Raw genomic sequence first — 24003 nt, 5'->3', positions numbered from 1 at the left:
CTTTCTATTTCTTGATTATAACTATTTTCTGTTTCTTACTCATAATGACTGTCACTACAATTAATCAAAATTAATTGACATCTCTCTAGATCAATTTACTATCATCCTTGACTTCCCAGGACAAATTCTCTTTTACCATTTTCCTATAGGTAACTATCTCAATTTATTAGACTATAAAAAGCTTAAGGGCAGGGAGCTTTTTTATATTTGAATCCCCAGAACTTTGCATAGTGTGAGACACATAATAAGCATTTAAAGAATGTTCTTTCATTCATTCACTCTTTAAAATTACTGGTAATCAGGGGCAGCTAGGTGGCATAGTAGATAAAGCACCCGCCCTGGAGTCAGGAGGACCTGGGTTCAAATCTGGTCTCAGATACTTAATAATGACCTAGCTGTGTGGCCTTGGGCAAACTACTTAACCCCGTTTGCCTTGTAAAAAAAAAACCCCTAAAATTACTGGTAATCACATATAGGTTCTGCTATGACAAAAGCAACCAATTGGTAAAAAAAAAAAAAAGTATAAAAAAATTGGAAATATGTACATAACACAGGGCATCCCAAAAGTTTTAATGCAGTTATGATTACTTCTGTATCATAATGAAAATTAGTTTTTGGAATGTGACTACTTTATATCACAAAATTTAGATGCACCCTAGTAGTCAGAATTCTGAAAACAGAATTTAAAGTGAGGTTCTAAACATTTCCTCAGCAATGGCTTATTTCCTCCCAAAGTTAATGAAAACAATATGGCAAATTCAAGTGTGAATTCTATATTTACATTACAATGCATCAAACAACTCTGGGTCTCAGATTCCTTATCTGTAAAAGGAGATTGGATTACATTTGCCTCTGAAGTCATGTATAAGGCATGGAACAATTCTTCATTAGTGAATGGAAGGTTGTAAAGAAAGGATAAATGGAAGAAGATATATTTCAAATATATTCCCCTACCTGATTGGCAATGTTGTTCCTCATTTGATATAAACCAGCAATTCCAGAAATGGTGTCCTGTAACACTGGCACTGGGCCACTTTCCAAAGCCATGTAATTTTCTTTTAATTCATCCAGTGTTCTAGATTTAGATGTCAAGTGATTTTCTAGGTCCTAGAAAGAAAGAAATATAGTTCTTAGCTGAATATCCAAAGTGTTTATGAATACTGCAAAGGACAAAGGAATCCTCTTTCCAAATCTGTTCTAGAGAGTCTTAGTGAACCTCTGATACATATTTTATTAGTAAAGAAATTTATTGATTTTGCACAAGGATATAATTTACAATATACCATCAATTGTATTATACATGGGGTCTAGCTGAGCTTTTCTGCCTCTAGATTTCAGAATAATTCAAACCAGTTATCTTAGATTGTTTATATAATCTAATATTAATTATTGGGGGCAATTAGGTGATTGAGTGGATAAGATGCCTGGTCTGGAGTCAGAAAGATTCATCTTCATCAGTTCAAATCTGACCTCGACATTTTCTGGCTATGTGACCCTGGACAAGTCACTTATCCCTATTTGCCTCAGTTCTTCCTCTGGAAAATGAGCTGGAAAAGGAAATGGCAAACTATTTCAGTGTCTTTGCCAAAATAACCCCAAATGGGTTCATGTAAAGTCACCCATTCATTACTGAAACAAATGAACAACAAAAACAAAATCTATTAAGCAAAAGTAGATTTAGTAGAATAATGATCATAGCTAGCATTTGTATAATGCTTTAAGATTTGCAAAGAACTTTACAAATATAAAAATATTATTCTTATGACAACTTTATTAATAGATACTATTATCATCCCCATTTTACAAATGAAGAAATTGAACATCTAAGGTAGAAAGACCTTTTTTTAGGGACAGTGACAGACTGAATTTGAATTCAGGACTTCTAGAGTTTATGTCCAAAACTCTATCCAAGTGAACTACCTGGCTGCCTCACAATCCCTTGACAGCAAAATTAGGTCCCTCTGAATCTTTTCAAAGTTATCTATTTATAGCATAATTCATTTAAGTGAAAGAGAGGCAGAAGTCTTCAATCCTGGAAAGAGCAAACAGTCTTTGAAAGCAATAATGAAAATATCCAGCTAGCAGGTTGCAAAACTTTATAGAAAAAAGGTTAAATTGCTCAATTGCTTAGCAGCAACAACTGAAATCTTGTTTTTACAGCTTAGTATATTGGCGCCCCAAACATCTAAATTACTTTGCTGAAAACTTGATGAAAGAAGCCAATTGCTGCTACCTATACTAATAGAGCATAGGCTCTTCAGACACTAGTCCTTAATGTAATCCTCTAAAACACCATCATTTATCTCAAAATAGGTGTTTGTGATTTTAAGCTTAACCATATTTCTTATCATTAACTTGGAATTTCAAACAACTTGATTCTTTCTGTATATTACTGGATAATAGCTTGGAGTCCTTAAGCCAAATAATTCTTGACTTTCTTCCTGCTTTGAAATGATCCAAACTAGTTCTTCCCCTCCCCCAAGACCCAGCTGTTTAGAAATCTTTGAAATACTTATTTACTAACAAACTGGCATGTTTTCCTCATACTTCAGGAAAACTGTTAAGAGGAGAGCTCCTCAATGAAGATGAACTGTTATTAGCAGAAAACAGCAGCGAGTAAACAACACAAGAGAGCTGAAGAAGTGACATAAAGCTTCTCTTCTGTCACCATGGCAATAAAAGTGCATGAACATTATAAAGAGGAAAAAATAAAGGTAAAATTGATCTTAAGGAATCATGAAAAACGGTTTCCATAAGAATATGGCATTTGCATTTTAGTCTGAGAATTTGCTGTAGTTAGGGTGAAATATCATAGTAGCTTTCCTATTTCCCTCTGTCCCCTTCTCTTACCTTAGAAAATCCATCCATTGGGGCGGCTAGGTGGCGCAGTGGATAGAGCACTGGCCTTGGAGTCAGGAGTACCCGAGTTCAAATCTGACCTCAGACACTTAATAATTACCTAGCTATGTGGCCTTGGGCAAGCCACTTAACCCCATTGCCTTGCAAAACATAAAAAAAAAAATCCATCCATTTCTCCTTCATGTTTTCACCCTCTTTAAGCCTGATTTTCTGAATAAGATATGGTTTTAGTTTGTGGAGTGAAAAGTTCCAAGGTATACTGAGTTTATCAAGTATGATTTAACCATCTTTATTTATTTTTGCTGAGAAAAATCTTGCTGAATCAATTTAGTTTCCCTTCTCATAAAATAAGAAAACATTGTATACAACTATAACACATACAAAAACAATACTAAAATTCTGTTTAACTAAAATGAATTGCAATGACCAATCAATCTCAAAGAAAGGAGGTTGAAATAAATTTCTTTCCTTTGCCTAGAGATGTCAGAACTATAGCTGTGGGATATTGAACATAATCAAACATGGCTATTTTGTCAGATTTTGATAAAATTCTACTGTTAAATGAAAGAACTTAGTGGGTAAGAGGATATGTTGGAAAACAGTCCTGACGTTTTAAAAAAAAAGCCTAAATAAAAAGTTATTAACCAAGAAAAGTATGTAAAATTTTAACAAAATCAAATTTTTCTAGCTATCATGATTAATATCTATACAGAGTGTCTCAAAAATTTTAGTGTACTTTATAGTCTAAAATTATAGATTTTTAGGGTCACTCTGTATAATAGGAAATTAAGATGTTAAGAACATTTTTATAATAGCTTAAAGTCTAAAACTACAAGTGATGCTATAGGGAGACATAGAGGGCAGACCTTTCTTGCCATCTTATCCAATTTTCCTCTGTAAAATTATTTTAGGCTTTGCCATTTTCTATTCATTAAAGACTTTTGCTAAACTTGAAATTATAATCAGTAGTCTTGAGTTTGCATACCTTAGTTTCCTGAATTCTCTAGGGAAGGAAGGAATACAATAAGTTTAGCTGTTTTGAAAATATCTGACTTGAATAATTAGTGAGACTGATGAATCTCAGTGTTAACTTCCTTGTCTATGGCTGCATAGGAGAAAGGCAAAATTGCCTTTGTATAAAAGGAAGACAACACAACAACGGACTTGTCACATATCTAGGTAATAATGCAAAAATTATTCACTAACAATAGAAATTAGTGTTAATGGAATTTCCATTATACTAACACAATTATCATTAAGAGCTCAAAGTATTGCCCAACATTATTCAAAGAATTATCATAATTTGCAGTTTGCCAATACTAGATGCAATGCATAAGAAAAGGAATACATCAAAATTCCTCAGGACTAATGTTAAGTTGAATTTATGTTCTAAATGTGACAGGAACTCAGTGGAAAACATTTCTTTTTTGTTACAATACAGATCAGCTGGAAGAAGATTCTCTGAAGAAGCTCAGAATGAAAGAACTAAAAAATAATTTTACAGCAATTTTGTAATTAGAACATTGGTCAAAAAGAGAAATAAGTTCAAATAACAGGTAGCTGACTACACTTATCTTTGCAAATGTTTTTGCTGGGGGGAAAAACCCCAATGCCCTCAAAAGTTTACAGAAACAAAAAAAAAACAATGAAAAGCAAAAGAACTAAAAAAAAATCCTCTTTTCCTCAAACTTTCTCAAATGATGGTTAACATATATATAAAATAAACTCTATTTCATAAGCATGGATGATTACTATATGGATGAAAAAGTCAATAAAACTCTTTGGAATCATGAAGGCATAACAGAAATACTAGGTATTATTAGATATGCTAGATATCTAATTATGTGACCTTGGGCAAATCACTTAACTATCCTTGCTTTGGTTTCCTCATCTCTAAAATGAGTTAGAGAAGGAATGAGCAAACCATTTCTGTATTTTTGTCAAGAAAATCCTAAAAAAAGGTTATAAAATGCTGAACACAACTGAAATAATTAAACAAGAAAATATAAGAATGTCAAGACACAAGATGTAGCTTCTTTTGAAATTCCCTTATCTCTAAGAAAGCAAAAAGCCTATGAAATTAAATTACCTGACAGTCCAGCAGAGTCTTCCTTGCTGATATTACACTTCCAGGTTTTTGTAATGTTTTTAGTCTCTCTCCTTGGGCTTCTATCCAATTCCTCAAAGTCTGTATTTTGTTTTCACTCTCAGTGATGGATTCCAGAAGTTGTTCTAAATGTTGAATCTGTAAAATGTATGCTTTCAAACAAATGCACTAAATATATGAATGAATTACATTGCTAGAAGAGTTTTTAGAGGATTTTTTCTCTTACATTTCTTTTCAAAAATCTTTTCCCTTAATTTTTCTAAAGACAATTTTAATCATACTTTTTAAAGTCTTGAATTCGATATCTTATCTCTCCATCCCTGAAATAGTAAGCAATATAGTATAGGTTATACATGTGCAATTATGTAAAATATTTTCAAATTGATCATTTCTCTTACATTTCTAATACTAATTCTTATAAAATATATTAATTTTTTATTCAAGGAAACAAAATATCATTTAGAATAAAAACTAAACTGTTGACTACATAGGTTGGCAGTTATTATTAAAGTTATATGAAAACCATGAGAAATAAATTCACTGTTTTTACTCCTTTTTAGCAGTTGTACAGAATGAGGAAACATGGAGAAGTTCCTATGGATAGGTATCAAGGGAGTACTCACAATGATAAAATCATGTTCTCCAAGAGGCTATTTTTAAAAATTATCTTTCTAGATTTTCTTTTTTTTTTGGCAAGGCAATGGCATTAAGTGACTTGCCCAAGGTCATACAACTAAGTAAATATTAAGTGTCAGAGGCCACATTTGAACTCAGGTCCTCCTGACTCCAGGGCCAGTGCTCTATCTACTGTGCCACCTAGCTGCCTCTAAAAATTCTCTTTCTAAAGTGTGCAAAAATATGCAAATTTCTTTCTCTACAACTTTCCTACCATGAGCTTGCTCCAGATGATCAAAGTGTATTTCACAAACAATGAATGAATATACTTTGGGCAAGAGAGAGGAGAGGGAAATTATACTTTCACTGTGAAGGTTTATATAGAATGAGTTCCACAGGGAATGTTAGTAACCACACAGTTGTCCATACAATACATTTCATTATCTTGAATGGATTTTTCCTGTTCTTTTACTTGAATTTTTTTCCCTCATTCCTTACTAGACACAGGGACTAGACTTGTGATTTCATTGATATAGGGAATAGCACAATGAAAAAAAATACTCATTTTGTGGCTTGAATCTTATAGTTGTCCAGCCCCAAGAGGATAAGTAACAGAGTCTCATAACCAAGATATATCAGAGGCTGGGATTGAACCTGGGTGATAATGATTCCTAGGCCAGCTCTCTCTCCAGTCCTCCATGCTGTCTTCACTGACTCTCTCTTTTCTTACTAATGAGACTCAAAATATGAACACCATATTAGATGTGACCTTGGAAAGTCACTTTGCTAGGACTCAATTTCCACATCTGTAAAATGAAGGGTTGTCTTAGAGGCACAGGAGATCTTGTCTAGCATAGTCCAAGATCCTATCATACTTTTGCTGAAAATTTTCAGAGTAAACTTAATTATAATTTATCTGTGTGAAAGTCTTTTTCTTTAAGCTGTAAGTATATATAATATAGAGAGTATAAACTTCAAAGATGAACTGAAATTAAAAACACATATCTATAAATTTAAAATATTCTATGCATTCTAGATTGTTTGTACCTGACTGACCAGTAAAGTCTTCTGAACTGATATTACAGATCCAGATTTTTGTAATGTTTTCAACCAATTCCCAGTATGTTTATGATGTCTCCAAAGATTTAGTGAAGTTTTACATTTTAATGGCTTAAAATTGCTTAATAGCTTAAAATGATTAGACTCAAATATGTCTCACTTTGTGCAATATAGGTAGGGTGTCCTCAAAGTTTTACTGCAATTTTAATTTAAAAAATGAGACATCTTACAGTCTAATACTATGTATATATGTATTTATAAATACTATATGTAACTTGTTGCTGTATATTTATTATAAATAATAGCATGTCTATTTATATTATAGATCTGATATATTGAGAATGAGGGATGATTGATAGAGAACCTATATGTTCTACTGGTATCCTGTCAATATGAAGAAAATGTGAGGAAGGCTGTCAACCTTCTTCATTGGATAGACATCTTGTGGTGAACTAATGGAAAAAGCATAACTCCATCATCATATGTATACTGGGTAACATAAGTCACACAGGATGGGTAGGCATGGTTGGGTTGCAAGATGTCTTAGATGAAGATGTCATCTGTACTACTGTAGAGAACTTCAGAATCAACAAATATTTTGAGACTATATACATATATATAGTCAACCTATATATCTCAACATTTCCATGTATACTCATTCTATGATTCCATGAATCATCTTATGTGATTCTTATTCATTTTTTCTCAAAAGTTTGTCACAGATGGTTCACCCAATATGCTGGAGGCCTCCTATACATATATGCAGGGTATTCCAAAAAGCTTAGTGAAGTTTTAAACAATTAAAGCTATCAAAACTAAGCAGCATACTGATTTTTCTCCCCCCCCCCATATATATAATATCTCCATTATATATAGATGTGTTTGTTTATATATATATATATATATATATATATATATATATATATATATATATATATACACACACACATAAAATATATCTATTTCCATTTCTATATGATTTAAAAAGTCCTAACACAAAGGCCCAAGCTACTTTTCTTGGTGGCAAAGAATTGGAAACTGAGGGGGTGCCTATCAAATGGGGATGGCTGAACAAGTAGTAGTTTATAAATGTAATGGAATACTACTATTCTATAAGAAATGATAAGCAGAAGGCTACTAGAAAAACCTGGAAAGACTTACATGATCTGATGCTGAATGAAGTTAGCAGAACCAGGAGAACATTGTACACAGTAATAGCAATATTATGCAATGATCAACTAAGAGAGACTTAGCTCTTCTTCATAATATATGATTAAAGATAATTCCAAAAGACTCATGATGCTAACCACATCCAGAGTAAGAACTATGGGACCCGAATGTAGATTGAAGCATACTATTTTTGCTTTTTAAAAATTGTTTATTATTTTTCCTTTCTTGTGATTTTCCTCTTTTGTTCTGATTCTTCTTTCTTTCACAGCATTATCAATGTGAAATATGTTTAATGTGATTGTACATATATAACCTAAAGTAGATTGCTTGTTATTTGGGGTGAAGGAGGAAAAATTTGGAACTCAAAAGCTCACAGAAGCACAATGTTGAAAATTATCTTTACATGAAGTTTGAAAAGATAAAAAATATTAAGAGAAAAAAAGGAAAGATCCAATCTAAAAAATAGAAAACTAGAAAAAAATAGGAGCAAACCTTTCTGTTTAGTGTCCCATGTAACTTATGCCACTGACGATTCATTTCTCCAAGGCGCTCTGCAAATTCAGTTCTTTCATAGCGCTTACTTTCTACATCACTGGTGCTTAGCTGTAGCAGTGATTGATTGACAAAATCAATGATCCACTGTTTGTAATTCATTTCCATCCTAAATTCCTGGGAGAAAAAAATAGACCGTGAATACTGAGTAACCTTCTAAAGCGTTTATGGGGGATGGGAGGTATGGGAGAGGGACACAAATAAATTGAAGGTTATTAAGATGGATTTTCACTTTAGTGTCCTCCAAGGGACATCAAGAAGTTTTTATTAAAAGCCCTCTCTAGAAACTAACTTGGCATTTTGTCCTGGAACTTCTGACCAATTCTGAAAACTTACTAACTTTTAGTATCATCATTGCTGTGCTATATACAGCTGAAACAGATTCAGAAAACCTGTTTCTTTTTGGAACTTCCAGGAAAAATCCTCTTCACTGCTGGACAATTCCCAATTATAAAGCTTTTGGAATAACAGTGTAGTCTTTGGAAAATTACTTTTATGTGGATGTATGAATGAAAAATCATAAATTTTATTAAATTTATTAAATTCTGACTACGTATACTGTACTTGGAGGAATACTCTTTTTAACAAGGAGTTTATCATCTAGCAGAAAAAAAATACATAAAGGGGAAATTCTAGTTAGGGAAAGATGTTTGGTTTGGATTAGATTAAACCAAAAGCTTCTTACTAAATGAATGAATATTTAAAGAGAATTTCAGTTACCTTGCCACTGGTAGATAAATCTTCCTTCTACCCACCAGGTAAGCAAATGCTTGGAGTTTAAGATCTCAAGACATTTGGCTCAGAGAACAACAAACTTCAGAAAATTATATATCCTAGAAGTCATGTTTCCTTTTCAGAATCGCTAGCAACAACCTTCATGGCTCAGCTCAATTAACACACAATTCAGGAAGCACATACTGGTCTTTCTGAGACATAACTAGTGCCTAGGAGATGGAAGTACTTTGCAAAAAATCTCTATTTTATTTTTGACATACAAGTTGTTTCCTTCCCATAACATATGTTTAGTGAGGGCAAGGAATCTTTTGTATTTGTCTGAGTATACCCAGTGCCTACTTCTGTGCTAGTTCCCCTCCTCCCAGGCTTCCCAAACCTCTAACACAGTGATTTTCAAAGAATATGTACTGAGGGGTTTTTTTTAGGTTTGTTTTTTTTTGCAAGGCAAATGGGGTTAAGTGGCTAGCCCAAGGCCACACAGCTAGGTAATTATTAAGTGTCTGAGACAGGATTTGAACCCAGGTACTCCTGACTCCAAGGCCGGCGCTTTATCCACTACACCACTTAGTCGCCCCCTGTACTGAGTTTTAATAATTGTGCTAAAAAACTCTTCTCCTGTGGCATACAATATTAGGTGGCAGGGATAAAAGGACAAATAAAGAGTAGATATGTAGTAAATTTTTTGTTCACTTGAATTTAGAGGACAGCATTTATGGCCATGGTGTTACTTTTAACTTGTGGTTCCCTATCTAGCAATGTACCGACTATTTTAACACTTAAATTATTGTCAGATTATTAAAGCTATTAAGTTATTCTTAGGCAACTGGTAGTTCTGTGGATAGATTTTTGGATTTAGGAAGACTCCAGTTCAAATTTAGTCTTAGACCTCTATTTGCTATGTAACCCTAGGCAAGTCACTTAACTGAAGTCTGCCTCAGTTTCCTCAATTGTAATATGGGGATAACAGATAGTACCTATCTCAAAGGGTTGTTTTGAGGATCCAATGAAACAATTGTTAAGTGCTTATCAGAGGATCTGACAAATAGAAGTCATTTGATAAATGTTTGTTCCTTTCCTTCTTCTCATCTCCATCCAGATTGCCTAAGAGTGTGCCCAAAAAGTATGTCCTGAGTTTTACTGGGTGTGCTAAGAGATCCTTCCCCTACATTCCAAACCTCCACTCCCAGGTATAGTTTGCTATTGTTCCTCTGGGCATGAGATCTACAAGGTCACAATAGAAACTCTCTCCTACTGGTGCCACAATGCCTTCTCCTTAATTGGAAGTTCTGTGGGAACTTCCAGTAAGGAGGAGGGAAACATGAATCCCAAGGTCTGAATAATAGGTCTGGGGGCCCACTTTTCTAGGAATATTTTTTTGTTGCCAACATTGTTCTTTGTGTCTCCCCCCCCCATCTCCCCCTCTACTTCCCCCCCAAAAAGGAATGAAAATAAAAAAGCAAGAGAACCAATTCCCTGGAAATACAGATCTGAGAATCTTTTTAAAGGACCTACTAAGCTAATGGACACTATGGGACAATATGGCAAAATTGCATTGAAGCTCTGTGCCATAATTATTTTGTCAACTGTAGAATTAAAGATCTATCAATAAATCAACACTCACTTTTAACCTACAATGTAGTGTTAGAAAGGATACAGAGATAGAAATTAAAAACAGTTTTTGTCTTCAAGGAGTACTATTAGGGAAAATGGAATGTAAAAAGAAAATTAGATACAAAAATATGTATGTAAATTGGTATCTAGGGAGAAATCAGTAGCAACTGGGAGCTGGGATACAAAGATCAATAAGAGGATGATTTTCTGTTTTTGTTTTATTTTGGTTTTTTTTGAAAGGCAATGGGGTTAATGACCTTGCCTAAGGTCACTCAGTTAAGTAAGTGTTAAGTGTCTGAAGCTACATTTGACCTCAGGTCCTCCTGACTCCAGGGCTAGTGCTCTATCCATTCATCCACTTAGCTGCCCCATCAAAGAACATTTTCACAATTAACTCAGAATATTTATGTTTTCTTAATAGGAAGAGGGAAGAATTTGTTGCATTTTTTACTGAGGGCTTATTTTTTCTTATTCTATATTCAGTTCAATTTAATTTCTCTTCAGTATTTCCCTAAGGACTGATATCATTTGAAGTTTTTTTTCATTTTTGTTTTGAGATTTCTTATCCCTTCATAAAGTTTTTTACCTTGTACTTCTGAAGAAGATTTTTCACTTGAATTACAGAACTTGGTAAATCCACAGTGGCCTCATCTGCTATCTGCTGTTCTATGCTATCCATCCAGTTAATCATTTCGGTGATTGCCTTACAGGATGGCAATTTCTCCATTTGAAGCTGCAAGGACAAAATGATTTCCATTTAATTACTTCCAGTTAACAGCATGAATCAGGGCAACACTAAAGATGATATCTGCTTTGTAAAAAGGTCTCATTCTATAATTGTTCAGGTTACTCACAAAAACAAACTAAACACTCAAACTCAGAAATAAGCAATGCAAAAAACAATGGAAATGACCTTCTGTATAAAGTATGAGAGTGACATAAGTAAACTGGGAAGCAGAGTAATTAAAGCCCCAATTCTCTCCTAAGAATGATCCCAATGGAGGAGTGTCTGGTAATTAAGACCTACATTCAGTGGTGCTATTAGAGAAAAGCAGACAACAATAATGCCAATCACTGAATCAGAGAATTGACTTTGAAGAAGTTATAAGCTGAGAATTGAAAGTTTCAGGATTTATATTTGTTTACCTGATGAAGTTTTTCTTGGATATCTGGAAGCTGAGTGATCAGTGTTGCCCATTTTTGCTCAAATTGTGCTAAAGAAGATCTCAATGTGGCAGTGTCAGTTTCTTTTAAGTGAAGAAGTTGGTTTCCTGTGCTGATCACAGATGTCTTTAGAGAAGATTTTTCATCCACTTCCTTTGAAAATTCCTATTAGATGCAAATTTTACAACTGAATAATCTCTTGGAGATATGTTCAAAATAAGATTGAAAGCATACTTGTCGATAGTCTCAAAAATATTTTTGAAACAAAATTAATTTTCTCAGATCATTCAAATCACTTTTTCAAACTTTATAAATTCTTTATTAAAATAGTATTTTATGGGGTGACTAGGTGGCATAGTAGATAGAGCACCAGCCCTGGTGTCAGGAGTACCTGAGTTCAAATCCAGCCTCAGATACTTAATAATTATCTAGTTGTGTGACCTTGGGCAAGCCACTTAACCCCATTGCCTTGCAAAAACTAAAAAAAAAGTATTTTATTATCCAATTACATGTAAAAACAATTACAAAGGAACTCCTGATACATCAGGTACTTCACAAACAAGAAAATTTTTGAGAGCTGCATTAAACCAATAAAGTATAGGCAACTTAGATTTACTCAGTTCCTACTATGTGCTAAGTGCTGGGGTTACAGATAACATAATTATTTTCCATTCACTAACAGTAGTTTTACATCAGTTGGTGCATTGGATTCAATAGCAGTTGTATTAGATACAATGACTAATATTGCAATAGATTTGTTTCCTGTTAGAAGAGACAAACTGGCTCATGGATAAGAAATGCTATATATTGGACTGAAGGAACTTCAATGGATAGTTTTATTTAACTTTTCTTAGATAAGGGGAGGTACTATGAAGACTGTATTGGAAAATAATTGGGGGAAAAATTTTCAAGATGCATCATTAAAATATTTTAAAATCATAAGTCTTAAAAGTTTGGGTGAAAATTACATTTTAATATTCATGTTAATAATTGTAACTAAATTCTCTTAATAGCTATTACTATAAATTCTTTATACAATGGAAATACTATGGAATCTGCAGGAAAATTGGAATCAACAAAATACAGTTAATTCACTGATGCAGCAAATATAAGTCAAAATTGTTATAAAAGTAGAATTTTACTTCTTCATGAATAATTCTAGCATGAATCTGATATTTTTCAATAGGAATATTTGAATTTCTTAAAATGATTGATCCAATGTAAATCAATAAACTAATCTTTAATTCATTAATATTGCTTTCCCCCTCGTATTTGAATATATGCTCACATTCTGGCTAGTTTTTATATCATTTTACTATTAGAAATATCCAGTCTACTGAGACTGTCTACAATATTTTAAAAAAGTAAACATAAAAAATTCTAAAGTGTAGAGATATAATTACTATTAATCAGTTTTCACTGAGGCAGCTGGGTGACAAAGTGGATAGAGTTCTAGGCCTGCAATGAGGAAGATGTGAATTCAAATATTAGACACTTGCTATCTGTGTGACCCTGGATACATCACTTAACCTCTGTTTGTTTTAATCCACTGGAGATGGAAGAGGCAAACTACTCTAACAAACCACTTTGACAAGAAAACTCCATTAACAGTATGACCCATGGGGGTCCCAAAGAGTTTGGCATGACTGAACAATAGTGAGAACAATTCTTCAGAAGTTTTCATGGAAGCAATGAACATGAACTTGGATAGACTTCAGGAGATAGTGGAAGAGAGAAGAACCAATCATGCCATAGTTTACAGGGTCACAAAGAATTGGACATGATTGAACAACAATCAACAAATTTTCATTGTCTATGGATTCATATGCATATCTATACTAAAATGTCAATGTGATTTTTCTTTACAAATAAATTAATGTTTTTGTCCTTGTTAGTGCTTTTATACAATCAGAGAGCATTCAGTAAGGAAAAGTATGTAGATGTTATGCAGTCATTTGAGTTGTGTTAGACTCTTTGTGACCCCATTTGAAGTTCTCCTGGTAGAGATACTGGAGTAGTTTCCTTCTCCATCTCATTTTACACATGAGAAACTGAGAAAGCAGGATCACACAACTATGAAATATCTGAGACTGAATCTGAACTCAGATTTCTGACTCCAGACCTAGAGCACTATCCACTGTGCTACTTAGATACTCCAAGGAAAAAAAAAATATGTAGATCAGCAAATTAAATGCAATTTAAAGAGCTGTCTGAGAGACTGAAGGTTTAGTTGATTTGCCCAACTCAGCCAGAATGAGTCAAAGATGAGTCCTTCTTGACTCAGAGGTCTACTCTCTAAACTGTCTCTCAAATATCAAAGCAAATTCTTGTATAACTTACAAAGAAATCATTTATGTTGCTCCTAATTTTATCCAAGTCTTGAGATACATTAAGAGATTGTTCTTTCCAGTAATTCAGAGTTTGCTGAGCAGATTCCAACCATTTGGTCAACTCATCTGAGTCCTTGTTATAACTATAAAAATACCAAAAGGGAAAAAAGCCAGATCATGGTCCATTATTATAATAAATCACATGTATAGTTTCCTCTTATTCTACTATATACTATCATATTCATCTCCATTATTTAAAAGACGATCTTCATGGGATATAACTTTACTGCCTATCCTTGTCCCTTATTAGGCATTTTTCCCAAGTATGTTGAATTATATAAAATTTAAGTTCCAAATATGGATGGGACTGAGGTATAACTAATTTCTATAGCTTATCTTGGTTTTGAGGATTAAGAAAGAAAAAAGGTGATAAGAAGAAAAACATTCTTTTTATATTTTATCAAATATCTGTGAAAATGTACCCACTGAAATGCATAATCATTAGTGATCCTAAAACAATAGAAATCCATTTTCCTAATAATGAATGTATAGATATCACAATTAGAGCCAAAAGGTAAAGTTTTTAGAGAGGTTCAGACCTATGATTTCAGTGCTAGGGAAAAGACAGATTGGTAACTCATTTGTAACTGAAAATTCATATGTAATTTAATGTCTTTGTCCTTCATTTTCAAAGAAGACCACAACATCAGGGAGGTGATGCCTCGATAAGCAGTGAATTGGACTTGCATGAGTGGATGCTGTGCTAAGTCACCAGCCTCATTTTCTCCTCCAGAGTCATCTAGGTCAAGTTGCCAGATATGAATTGTGATGACTGGAGATGGTCCTGGATGTAGGGCAATCAGGGTTAAATGAGTTGCCTAAGGTCACAGAGCTAATAAGAGTCAAGGGTCTGAGGCTGGATTTAAACTTCCCCACCTAGTGCAGTTGATAAAGCACCAGCCCTGGGTTCAAATCCAGCCTCAGACACATGACACTTCCTAGCTTGTGGACACATCACTTAACCCCAATTGTCTTGCCAAAAATAATTAAAACACACACACACACACACACACACACACACACACACACACACACAGAGAACATCAAAATTTATGAAGACTTTAATGTAATGTAGCTGAAAAGTTAAAGTTGTCTGTTTTGTTATAAAAATATATACCTGAGCTGGGCATGGTAGAGTATTCATGTAGTCCCTTTTCCTGGGGAGGTGGAGATTGGTGGACGGTTTGGGCAGGGAGGTGGACTCACCAAGCTGGGTAAAGGGGTTTGTAGATGGGAACTAGATACACTAGGAAGGACCAGGTAAAAGAATCATTCCAGTGACTCCAAGATCAAATATGTTCAGTTCTTTTAGTTAAGTTCAAGTCTTTGTAACCATATTTGGGGCTTTCTTATCAAAGACACTTGGATGGCTTGTCATTTCCTTCTCCAATTCATTTTACAGATGAAGAAACTGAGGCAAACTGGGTAAAGCAACTAGCTCACATAGCAAAGTCTGATGTCAAATCTGAACTCGGGTCTCCTAACTAGGCTTACCTGCCTACTTCCTACTTTTCAAGTCAGTACAATTCACTCTGCATTCCAGTCACAATGGCTTACTATCTCTCATCTCCCTTCCTTTGCATTGGTTGTTCCCCTAGCATAGAATTTTCTCCCTCACCTTAGCCTCTTAGAAATCCTTGCTTCCTTCAAGATTCAGTTAAAAATACAATCTGGGCAGCTAGGTGACACAGTGGATAAGAGTGTCAGGTCTAAAGCCGAGAAGACTCATCTTTCTGAGTTGAAATCTGTTCTCAGGCACTTATTAACTATGTGACTCTGGGACAGTCATTTACCCCACTTGCCTTAGCTTCTTCATCTGTAAAATGAACTGGAATAGAAAATGACAAACAATTCCAGTATCTTTGCCAAGAAAACTCTGAACTAGTGGGGTCACAAAGAATTGAACATGACACATGCCTGGATGATAAGAAAATTTTTCCCAGGTCTTGTAGCTGTAAGAGTTTCCCCTATGAGGTTACTTTCTGTCTTGTCTGCTCCTCATATACTTTGTATGTGCTTTTTTATTTTTTATTTATGTGTTCTCTCTCTCATTACAATGTAAGTTCCAAGAGTAAGGGGATAGATTTTACCTTTCCTTGTAACTTCATTAGTGCTTGGAATTATAGTAGGCATTTCATAAAGGTTTGGTAATTGATTATTTAGAGGGATGTAATAAATATGCTATTTAATACAATTTGTTAATTTAGTTTCATTTATTTGATGAGGGAGGTTGTAGTCTTATTTATTAGGCTATTTTGGGTCAAATTCTACACAAAATTTAGAAAATACTAGAATTTTGGTTTTCAATAAAAACCTTGGTCTTTGAATGAAAACATTTACATTCCATTGTGATCTTTTGAACAGTTGACTAAAAAGATTTTAGTATACTTTGGTAAATATAGGAAAGGATTGAGCAGAGGGGTCCTTCTTCATCTATGCAAACATATTATCAGTCATTCAAATGAATTGATAGTCATTTTGCAAGGCAGTTATGAGAGGGATATAGAAAGGATTCCCATGTGAGGTATGTTTTAAGAGAATTTTGAGAAAGGGCTCTTGTAACTGAAATATATGAATGTTTACAAGATGAGGCAAGTGGGAAAGTGGTGAGTACTTAACATAATCTTGAATTTATTTGTTTTTCTTATGAAATGATTCCATATACTACAGGTGCTCCCATTTCATGTAGAAAATTCTAGACTCCCATGAAAAAAAATCCATCTTGGGCTTTCTAAGTCTGTGTGTGTGTATGTGTGTGTGTGTGTGTGTGTGTGTGTGTGTGTGTGTGTGTGTGTGTGTGACAGTGTGTTTGTGTGTATGTATCTGTTCCTGGGAATAAATGTAAACACTTTGGGGAAGGAGGAAGTTAAGTTCTTCATAATAAAGACAAAGACCATCATACATATCCATTCAAGCCTTACAAGCCTCACAGTTTAGTCTGCTGCTTTAAAGGAAATGAAGTAATAGAAAGTTCATGGCCAAACAAAGTATAGAGGGTCACAGAAGGCAAAAATGGATAGTCTTGGTCACACAAAATGTTTAAAAAGATTTAATGAAAACTAAATCAATGCAGCTAAAATTAAAAGGGGAAAACAATAGAAAAAATCTTTACTGCAAATTCCTATGAATGGAGCTGAGGTATAAAAAAAAATTCAAATTTATAAAAATAAAAGCTATCACTAATAATCAAAGGATATGAACAGGTAGTTATCTAAGGTAGAAATCTAGATTATCAGTAGTCATATAAAAATTATTCAAATCAGTAACAGAGAAATACAAGAAAAGTAACTTTGAGATTTCATATCATACTCATGAGAATGGCAAAATTTATAAAAGATTAAGATGAAAAATATCAGAAGGGATGTGGGAAAACAGACACATTAATGCACTGTTGGTGGAGCTCTGAATTGGTTCAATCCTTCTGGAAAATTTTTACTCATCTGTGTGTGTATATATGCACCTTCTGCTTCAGTAATATCCCTATTAGACTATATACCAATAAGATCAAATAAAGAAAATGGACTTATATGTACAGAATTGTTTAAATCTTTTTGTGGTCGCAGAAAGCTGGAAACTAAAGGGGTGACTATCAACTGGAGGATTCATGAACAAATTTTGATGTACTCTGATAGGACTAAGGATCCCCAGTTTCCCTTCAATTGGGATGTTTTCCCTAAAAGGAAATAAAAGTGAACCTAGGAATTGACTGCTACTTCCCTTGATGCAGATTTCTGGTTAACAAAGGGTATAAAATCCACATGAAGTTGGGGACCCTCTGGCTTTGGGGAAACATATGAATCACCATTCCCTGCTCTGCTGAATAGACTTATTTGTTTCCATGTGAAGATAAAATGTGCTGCATTATTCTGAGAAAGTAAGTACCACTATATCCTTCTTGCATATCCTAACTGTGTAGGACAAAGTAGACCTTTTTTTTTTGGTCACTTTTTTTTGTTCAGTGCTATTTGATTGCCTCATTTCAACCCAATATTAAGCCTGAACTGATAGAGTACTAAAATTAGGTTTACTGTTAATATATTTGAAATTAATGGAATACTATTGTTCTATGAAAAATAATAAAGGGAATGATTTTAAAGAAACCTGGGAAGACTCATATGAACTGATACAGAATGAAATGAGTAGAACTAGAACAATTTGTGTAATAACAACAATGCAAAGACAAATGATTTTGAAAGAATTTAAAACTCTAATCAGTTAAATAACAATCACAATTCCAGAGACATGATGATTCAAACTTTCGGCCAGAAAGATGACAGACTCAGTGTGCAGATTGAGACATAATTTTTTCTTGGATATAGCTAAGTCTATAGACATGAACAATTTAGTGAAAAACTAGGTATCTCTTGAAACAGAGAAAAGTATGTTTCAAAGGACTCCCTAGGGTTATTCTTAGAAGGAAAATACTGATTTTCTACAGCTCAAGTGCCATGGAAACCATATGTCAACTGACCAACAGAACTTTATAGAAAAGAATTCATCTGATTGGCCTATACAGAAAGCTCATGAAGTCTTATCCCAAGGCTGTGCTCTCATTTTGAGTCAAGTGGCAAAGGTGGATAGGGATATTACATTTTGGACCCAACCTAACCAACTTTATCTCAACAGAGATTAAGAGTAAAATGATAGTCATCAAAGATAATATTTCATAGCACATGTACACCATATAACACTAGATCAAAAGTATTCTTGATGTCTAGAAAGTAACAGTCTCCTAGATCTTGGTTTAACCCCATGACTCACAGCTTTGAGAGGTATATGATAGCTTTGTTCCCCCCCCATAATGCTTCTTTGTTGATTAGATTCCTCAAATTCCCATTAAATTAGAGAATTTTCTTATAATTGAAGTTACTGGCACCTCCATACAAGTGACAAAACAATCATAATCAACTTTTGAGAATACAGAAGTTTTTACCATGATTACTCTATGATGCCAAAGAAAATATATTAAAAATTAAGACAGAGAGAGAAATTTGGGGATGGCAGAATTTTTGGGATTACTTTAGCCCAAATATTTTTTGAAATTGCTAAAGATTTAAGAAAGCATACCTGACCAGATGCTTGAGAAGAGTTTGAAGTCTGTGTAGTTCGTGGTCGACTTTTTTGTTTAAAGCCAACCATTGTTCTTCCAGCTTTGCAATCTGGCTTTCCAATTCAGGACAACTCACAGCAGTCACTAGGTATTTTCCTTCATTCATGGTCTGGTAAAGTTTGTTTTGCTTTTCATCTATATTCCTTTTGATTTGCTAAGAAAAATAAGGTTATAGGATCAATAAACCAATTTATGACCATTTATTGAGCAGATACTAAGCTCTCAGCACTGTGGGGATACAGAAGAATAAATTCTCTTCTTTCTTTTCACCCAGCTAAGAGCAATAGATTATAGTAGCACACAGAAAATAGCAGACAAAGCAAGATGTTGTGCTATTCATAACTGTTTTGTACTATGCTCCTTCTAAGTATTGTGGTAATTCAGTGAAAGAGCATGATTAGTAAAGTCTATAGGAGTTTCATGAAAACTTCATGAAAGAGATGATTGTGCTAGACCTTGGAAAGAGAGAGAGGATTTGGATAGATGAGGAGAGAGAAAAAAGAAAATCACTTTTGCTCAATGGGAAAATATGACTGAGAGCATATGCTTTGAAAATTCACAACTAGAATATGATTTTCTTTCTTTAACATAGGTAAAAAGGACACACAAAGTAATAGAGAGAGATGCCTTGGAATCTGGAAGACCTCAGATTGTTCAAGACCTGTTTGATTCATATTAGCTGTTTGACTCTGCTTAAATCACTTAACCTTTCACTCCTTTAGACAACTGGCTAAATAAGTTGCTGAGAGGGCATCAACCTTCACTGACAAAGAGAGCTTCCTTATCTTGGAGTTTCCTATATTTACATCAATGAAATCAGTAGCTCAGCTCTCATACCTATCATAAATAATAACATCTGCTGAAGTCAGACCGCAAAAGGATTGAGAAGTAATTGAGAGGAGAGGAAATAGAGACATGACTATAGTCTCTCTTTTCCAAGAGTTTGGCTTGGAAAGGAGGACACATATCATATAGGCAAAAAAATAACTTGAGAATATAATGGGGTGGTGAAGGTTGGTTTTGTTTGTTTCTTTTTAGAGATAAAGGAGATTTTTTATATATTTACAGGCAACAAGGAAGGGACCAGTAGATAGGGATTGAATGAATATTAGAGTGTGAATGATTTGGGGGGGGGGAATAAATAGGGGAAGATACAAGTGGCTGGGATAAAGGGAACCTGGAAAGATCTTAGGGAGGGTTAGAGAAAAGGAGGATTTCACTATGAGATTTATAACTGAAATAAATTTTAAGAGATATTTGACACCAGTCTCCTTGTTTTATTTATCAGGAAAGTGAAATCTAGAATGGTGTGACAATGGATATTTATATGTTCTGAATGCATGATATGATCTTCAATTTAATAGATCTAAATCTTGGTCACTAATTATTCAAGGTATAAATGGTGTCCTACTAAATTCTAAACAATCTTTAAAAGGACTTTGCAAAAACGAGAGGATAATCTTGCTTTTTGAAAATATAAGCAGAAAATTACCTGATAAAATGAAATTCTTTCCATTAATCTTTCCTCTGTCTCTTCCACTAAACTTGTGGAAGGTAGGGAAGATCCAAGAATTTCCAAATCCTTTTCAAGGGATTCATAGTTTACCTCAAATTCTTTCCATTCCTAGAGAATCAAAGAAAGTCAAAATCAGTTATAGTCTCTGCTTAGAATGTTATCAGATAAGAAAATCAATTTTAGAATAAAAATTTAAAAAAAGATCAAACAAGTCAACATACATTGAATTACCATACAAATGCTTTGCTTTTAATTTCCTATAAATATTTTATTTTTAATGGAGATAATTTGATTGCTCTTAAATCTGAATTATTTAAAAAATGAAACCTAAAACAAAACAAGTTTAAACCCCCATGTTGGTTTTACCTGTTTTATTGTGCAGAAAATGATATTACCAAAGTAAAGTCATGCCATTAGAATCCACCCTTGCATTAAGATATGAAGAAACTTTTGAACTCACTTTAGAGATATACAAATTTCAAGCTCATCATATTTAGGAGAATGGAAGGATACTTTTAATAGCTGATATTTTCAACTACTCAATAAAGTATGCTATGTCACTTTTTTCTATTGCTTCTCAATTAAATTTTCATTGTGACTGGTCAATTGACATTCTGACTATTGTTTCCCTACAATGTATTCTTTCCTCAAAATGAAGGTTTGGTTTGAAGGGTGGAATGACAAGTTGCTGAGCTTCAGAAGAACATCTAGAGAAATAGTGAAGTTTACACTCCATGATTGCAATGAATCATACACAGGAGGTTGAATTTCAACGGATGTGTCACAAATTTAATATTAAAAAAGGCCAATTCATTAATTCTCTTAGTAGATCTTTCTTTCATTTCATTGAATGGTAAGAGATCCTAATTTGATAGACTAACTGGAGTGCTTAGAAAATGAGATATCCTGAGTAGCAGAATGTTCTAAGTGCAATTACTTTTCTATTTCTACCTGTCTTATTAAAGAAAATCTATCTATAATATTTTCTTTCACTTTTTTGATTTAATATATCCAGTTCATGGAATATAATTTAATAGTGTTTTGGTTGCTAAGGATCTTATAAATTTGCTACAAGTGGGTTTGCAACATAAATTTTTATTGCAGAACACAAGAAATACAGATGGCATAAGTTGAAAATGAATTTTGCAAGAACTGTGACATAGCCTAGAAGAAAATTTGTGTATATTCATTTTTTAAGCACTAATATACATGCTTTCATTAATTTATTATATCTAGCCCCCTTTTCCTACTTATGCAGTCAACATTCCAGGTCAAGCATTTATCACCTCTTTCATACATTTTTACAGTCCCCTCCAATTGAGCTCCCTAACTCGTTTGTTCCCTCTCTAATATATTTTGCTAAAAGGTTTAAAATATAGGTCAAACTATGTTATTCCCCTGCTCAGAAAGCTCCAGTGGTGACCTCTTACTTCTAGGATGTAAAACAAAATCTTCAATTATGCTAGTTCCTCCAGACTGCAGGTTCCTTGAGAGGAAGTACTATTTCTAGACTTTGAGTTCTCACTGCCTACCATAGTTCCTGGAACACAAGAAATGTATCCTTACAGCATGGAAATGGCCCTACTATTTTAAAGACAATTGAAGAAGAATTCAGGTTTTGGCTGGTTCAATAAAACTGGAAGACCTAAACCAGCCTAGATAAGTGCAAAAGTTGGTAAATAATAAGCTGGTTACTAGTTGATAAATTCTCTGGTCATGGCTACCCATGAAACACAGAAAATTTCTCAAGGATCTTTAGTTTCATGTGATGTTCTTCTAACTCCATCCTAATGATGGTAGAATAGTAGATAGCAGAAGGTGCTAAGAATTATATAAATTTTAGATTATCTGTTAACTTAGATTTAACTGTTAGTATTCTAAGTATTAAATCTTTGTCCTATGACCAACAAATTGACGAAGTTGTTGGAGAGTTGACTCACATAGATATTATCATTGTTATAAATGAAACTAGAAGGTCTATGAAAGTTGTGGTTAAGTATCTTACAGATTTTTCTCAGAGAAGTAGATACTTGTTGAATGTTAAAAAAACAATGGTGTTGCTTTGTCATCTGCTGCAAATAGTAAGAGACAGTCATCTTTGCAATAGTCAAAATGATCACAAGTAAAAAGAAAAAAACCCTATTTTTTTGTTCACATTACTTGCAGAAGAAATACAGTAGATTTCAATAAACCATATGACAAGATTCTCCAAGGTAGGTCAATATATGTTAAAAAAAAAAATGAAAGCACTCCAGTTATTCTATCTGTATGCTAAAAAAAAAAACTTTACTCAGAAACTTTATGCCTTTATATCATTAATAAACTTTCAGGAGAGAATCAGAAGCTCTGAATATGGAGAACAAGACCTCAAAAATAAAACTGATTATATTTTAATAGTCATGCAGTGACATGTACTTTGTATACTAAGACAAGAATACAATTTGAGGTTATAGTCATTTAGAAATGGGGGAAAAAAGTAAGAATAGATTAAATGAGCATATAACAGAGAGACTATCCTCAGCAAGAAATTTCTCAGAATTGTAAAGGATATCTTATGCAAAGTTCAAATAAAAGAAGCATAATGATTACTAGATTGAAAATTAGAAAGTTGTTCAGTTATTTTAGTCATGTATGAATCTTTGTGATGTTATTTGAGGTTTTCTTGGCAAAGATATTGGAATGGTTTGCCAATTCCTTCTGTAGCTCATTTTACAGATAAGTAACCTGAAATCATTAGAACTTAAGTGACTTGCCAGGGTCACACAGCTAGTTAAGTATCTGAGGTCACATTTGAAATTAGGTCTCCCTGACTCCAGGGTTAGTGCTTTAACTACTATCCTCTAGAATTAGGAAGACCTGGATTCAAATCTTGCCCCTGACACTAGCTAGTTGAAGAGAGTGACATTTCATGTCTCTGAGCCTTAAGCAATTTTCTAAGACTTACCTATGAAGTTGTAAATAGGCTATGATCTGTATTGCTAAATTCTGCCACAAACAAAAAAATCATTGAACCTTGACAGTAACTCTGCATGTAGTACTGTATGAATATGTACCATATTCATATATGGTAGTATGTACTAATAACTAATTTGTAATTAAACCCTCTTTCCTAATG

The 24003-nt window shown here is 33.7% G+C and overlaps 1 protein-coding gene across 4 annotated transcripts in view; it reads right to left on the bottom strand.

Annotated features, from left to right (window-relative positions):
• SYNE2 (spectrin repeat containing nuclear envelope protein 2) overlaps window positions 1-24003 on the bottom strand; it is a 414448-nt gene that overhangs the window by 86888 nt on the left and 303557 nt on the right. For all 4 annotated transcript variants that reach the window (XM_074235980.1, XM_074235979.1, XM_074235982.1 and 1 more), the window contains exons 82-89: window positions 20865-20996; window positions 19330-19526; window positions 14213-14345; window positions 11855-12037; window positions 11295-11441; window positions 8303-8479; window positions 4949-5104; window positions 955-1107 (exon numbers count right to left, since the gene is read on the bottom strand). In XM_074235980.1, the coding sequence (XP_074092081.1) occupies window positions 955-1107; window positions 4949-5104; window positions 8303-8479; window positions 11295-11441; window positions 11855-12037; window positions 14213-14345; window positions 19330-19526; window positions 20865-20996 (1278 nt within the window). The remainder of the gene's footprint in view (window positions 1-954; window positions 1108-4948; window positions 5105-8302; window positions 8480-11294; window positions 11442-11854; window positions 12038-14212; window positions 14346-19329; window positions 19527-20864; window positions 20997-24003) is intronic.

The sequence above is a fragment of the Macrotis lagotis genome, chromosome 4 (genome assembly GCF_037893015.1).
Source record: "Macrotis lagotis isolate mMagLag1 chromosome 4, bilby.v1.9.chrom.fasta, whole genome shotgun sequence".
Lineage (NCBI taxonomy): Eukaryota > Metazoa > Chordata > Mammalia > Peramelemorphia > Peramelidae > Macrotis > Macrotis lagotis.
Note: the sequence above shows the minus strand (reverse complement) of the source record. Positions and strands in the feature narration are given on the sequence as shown.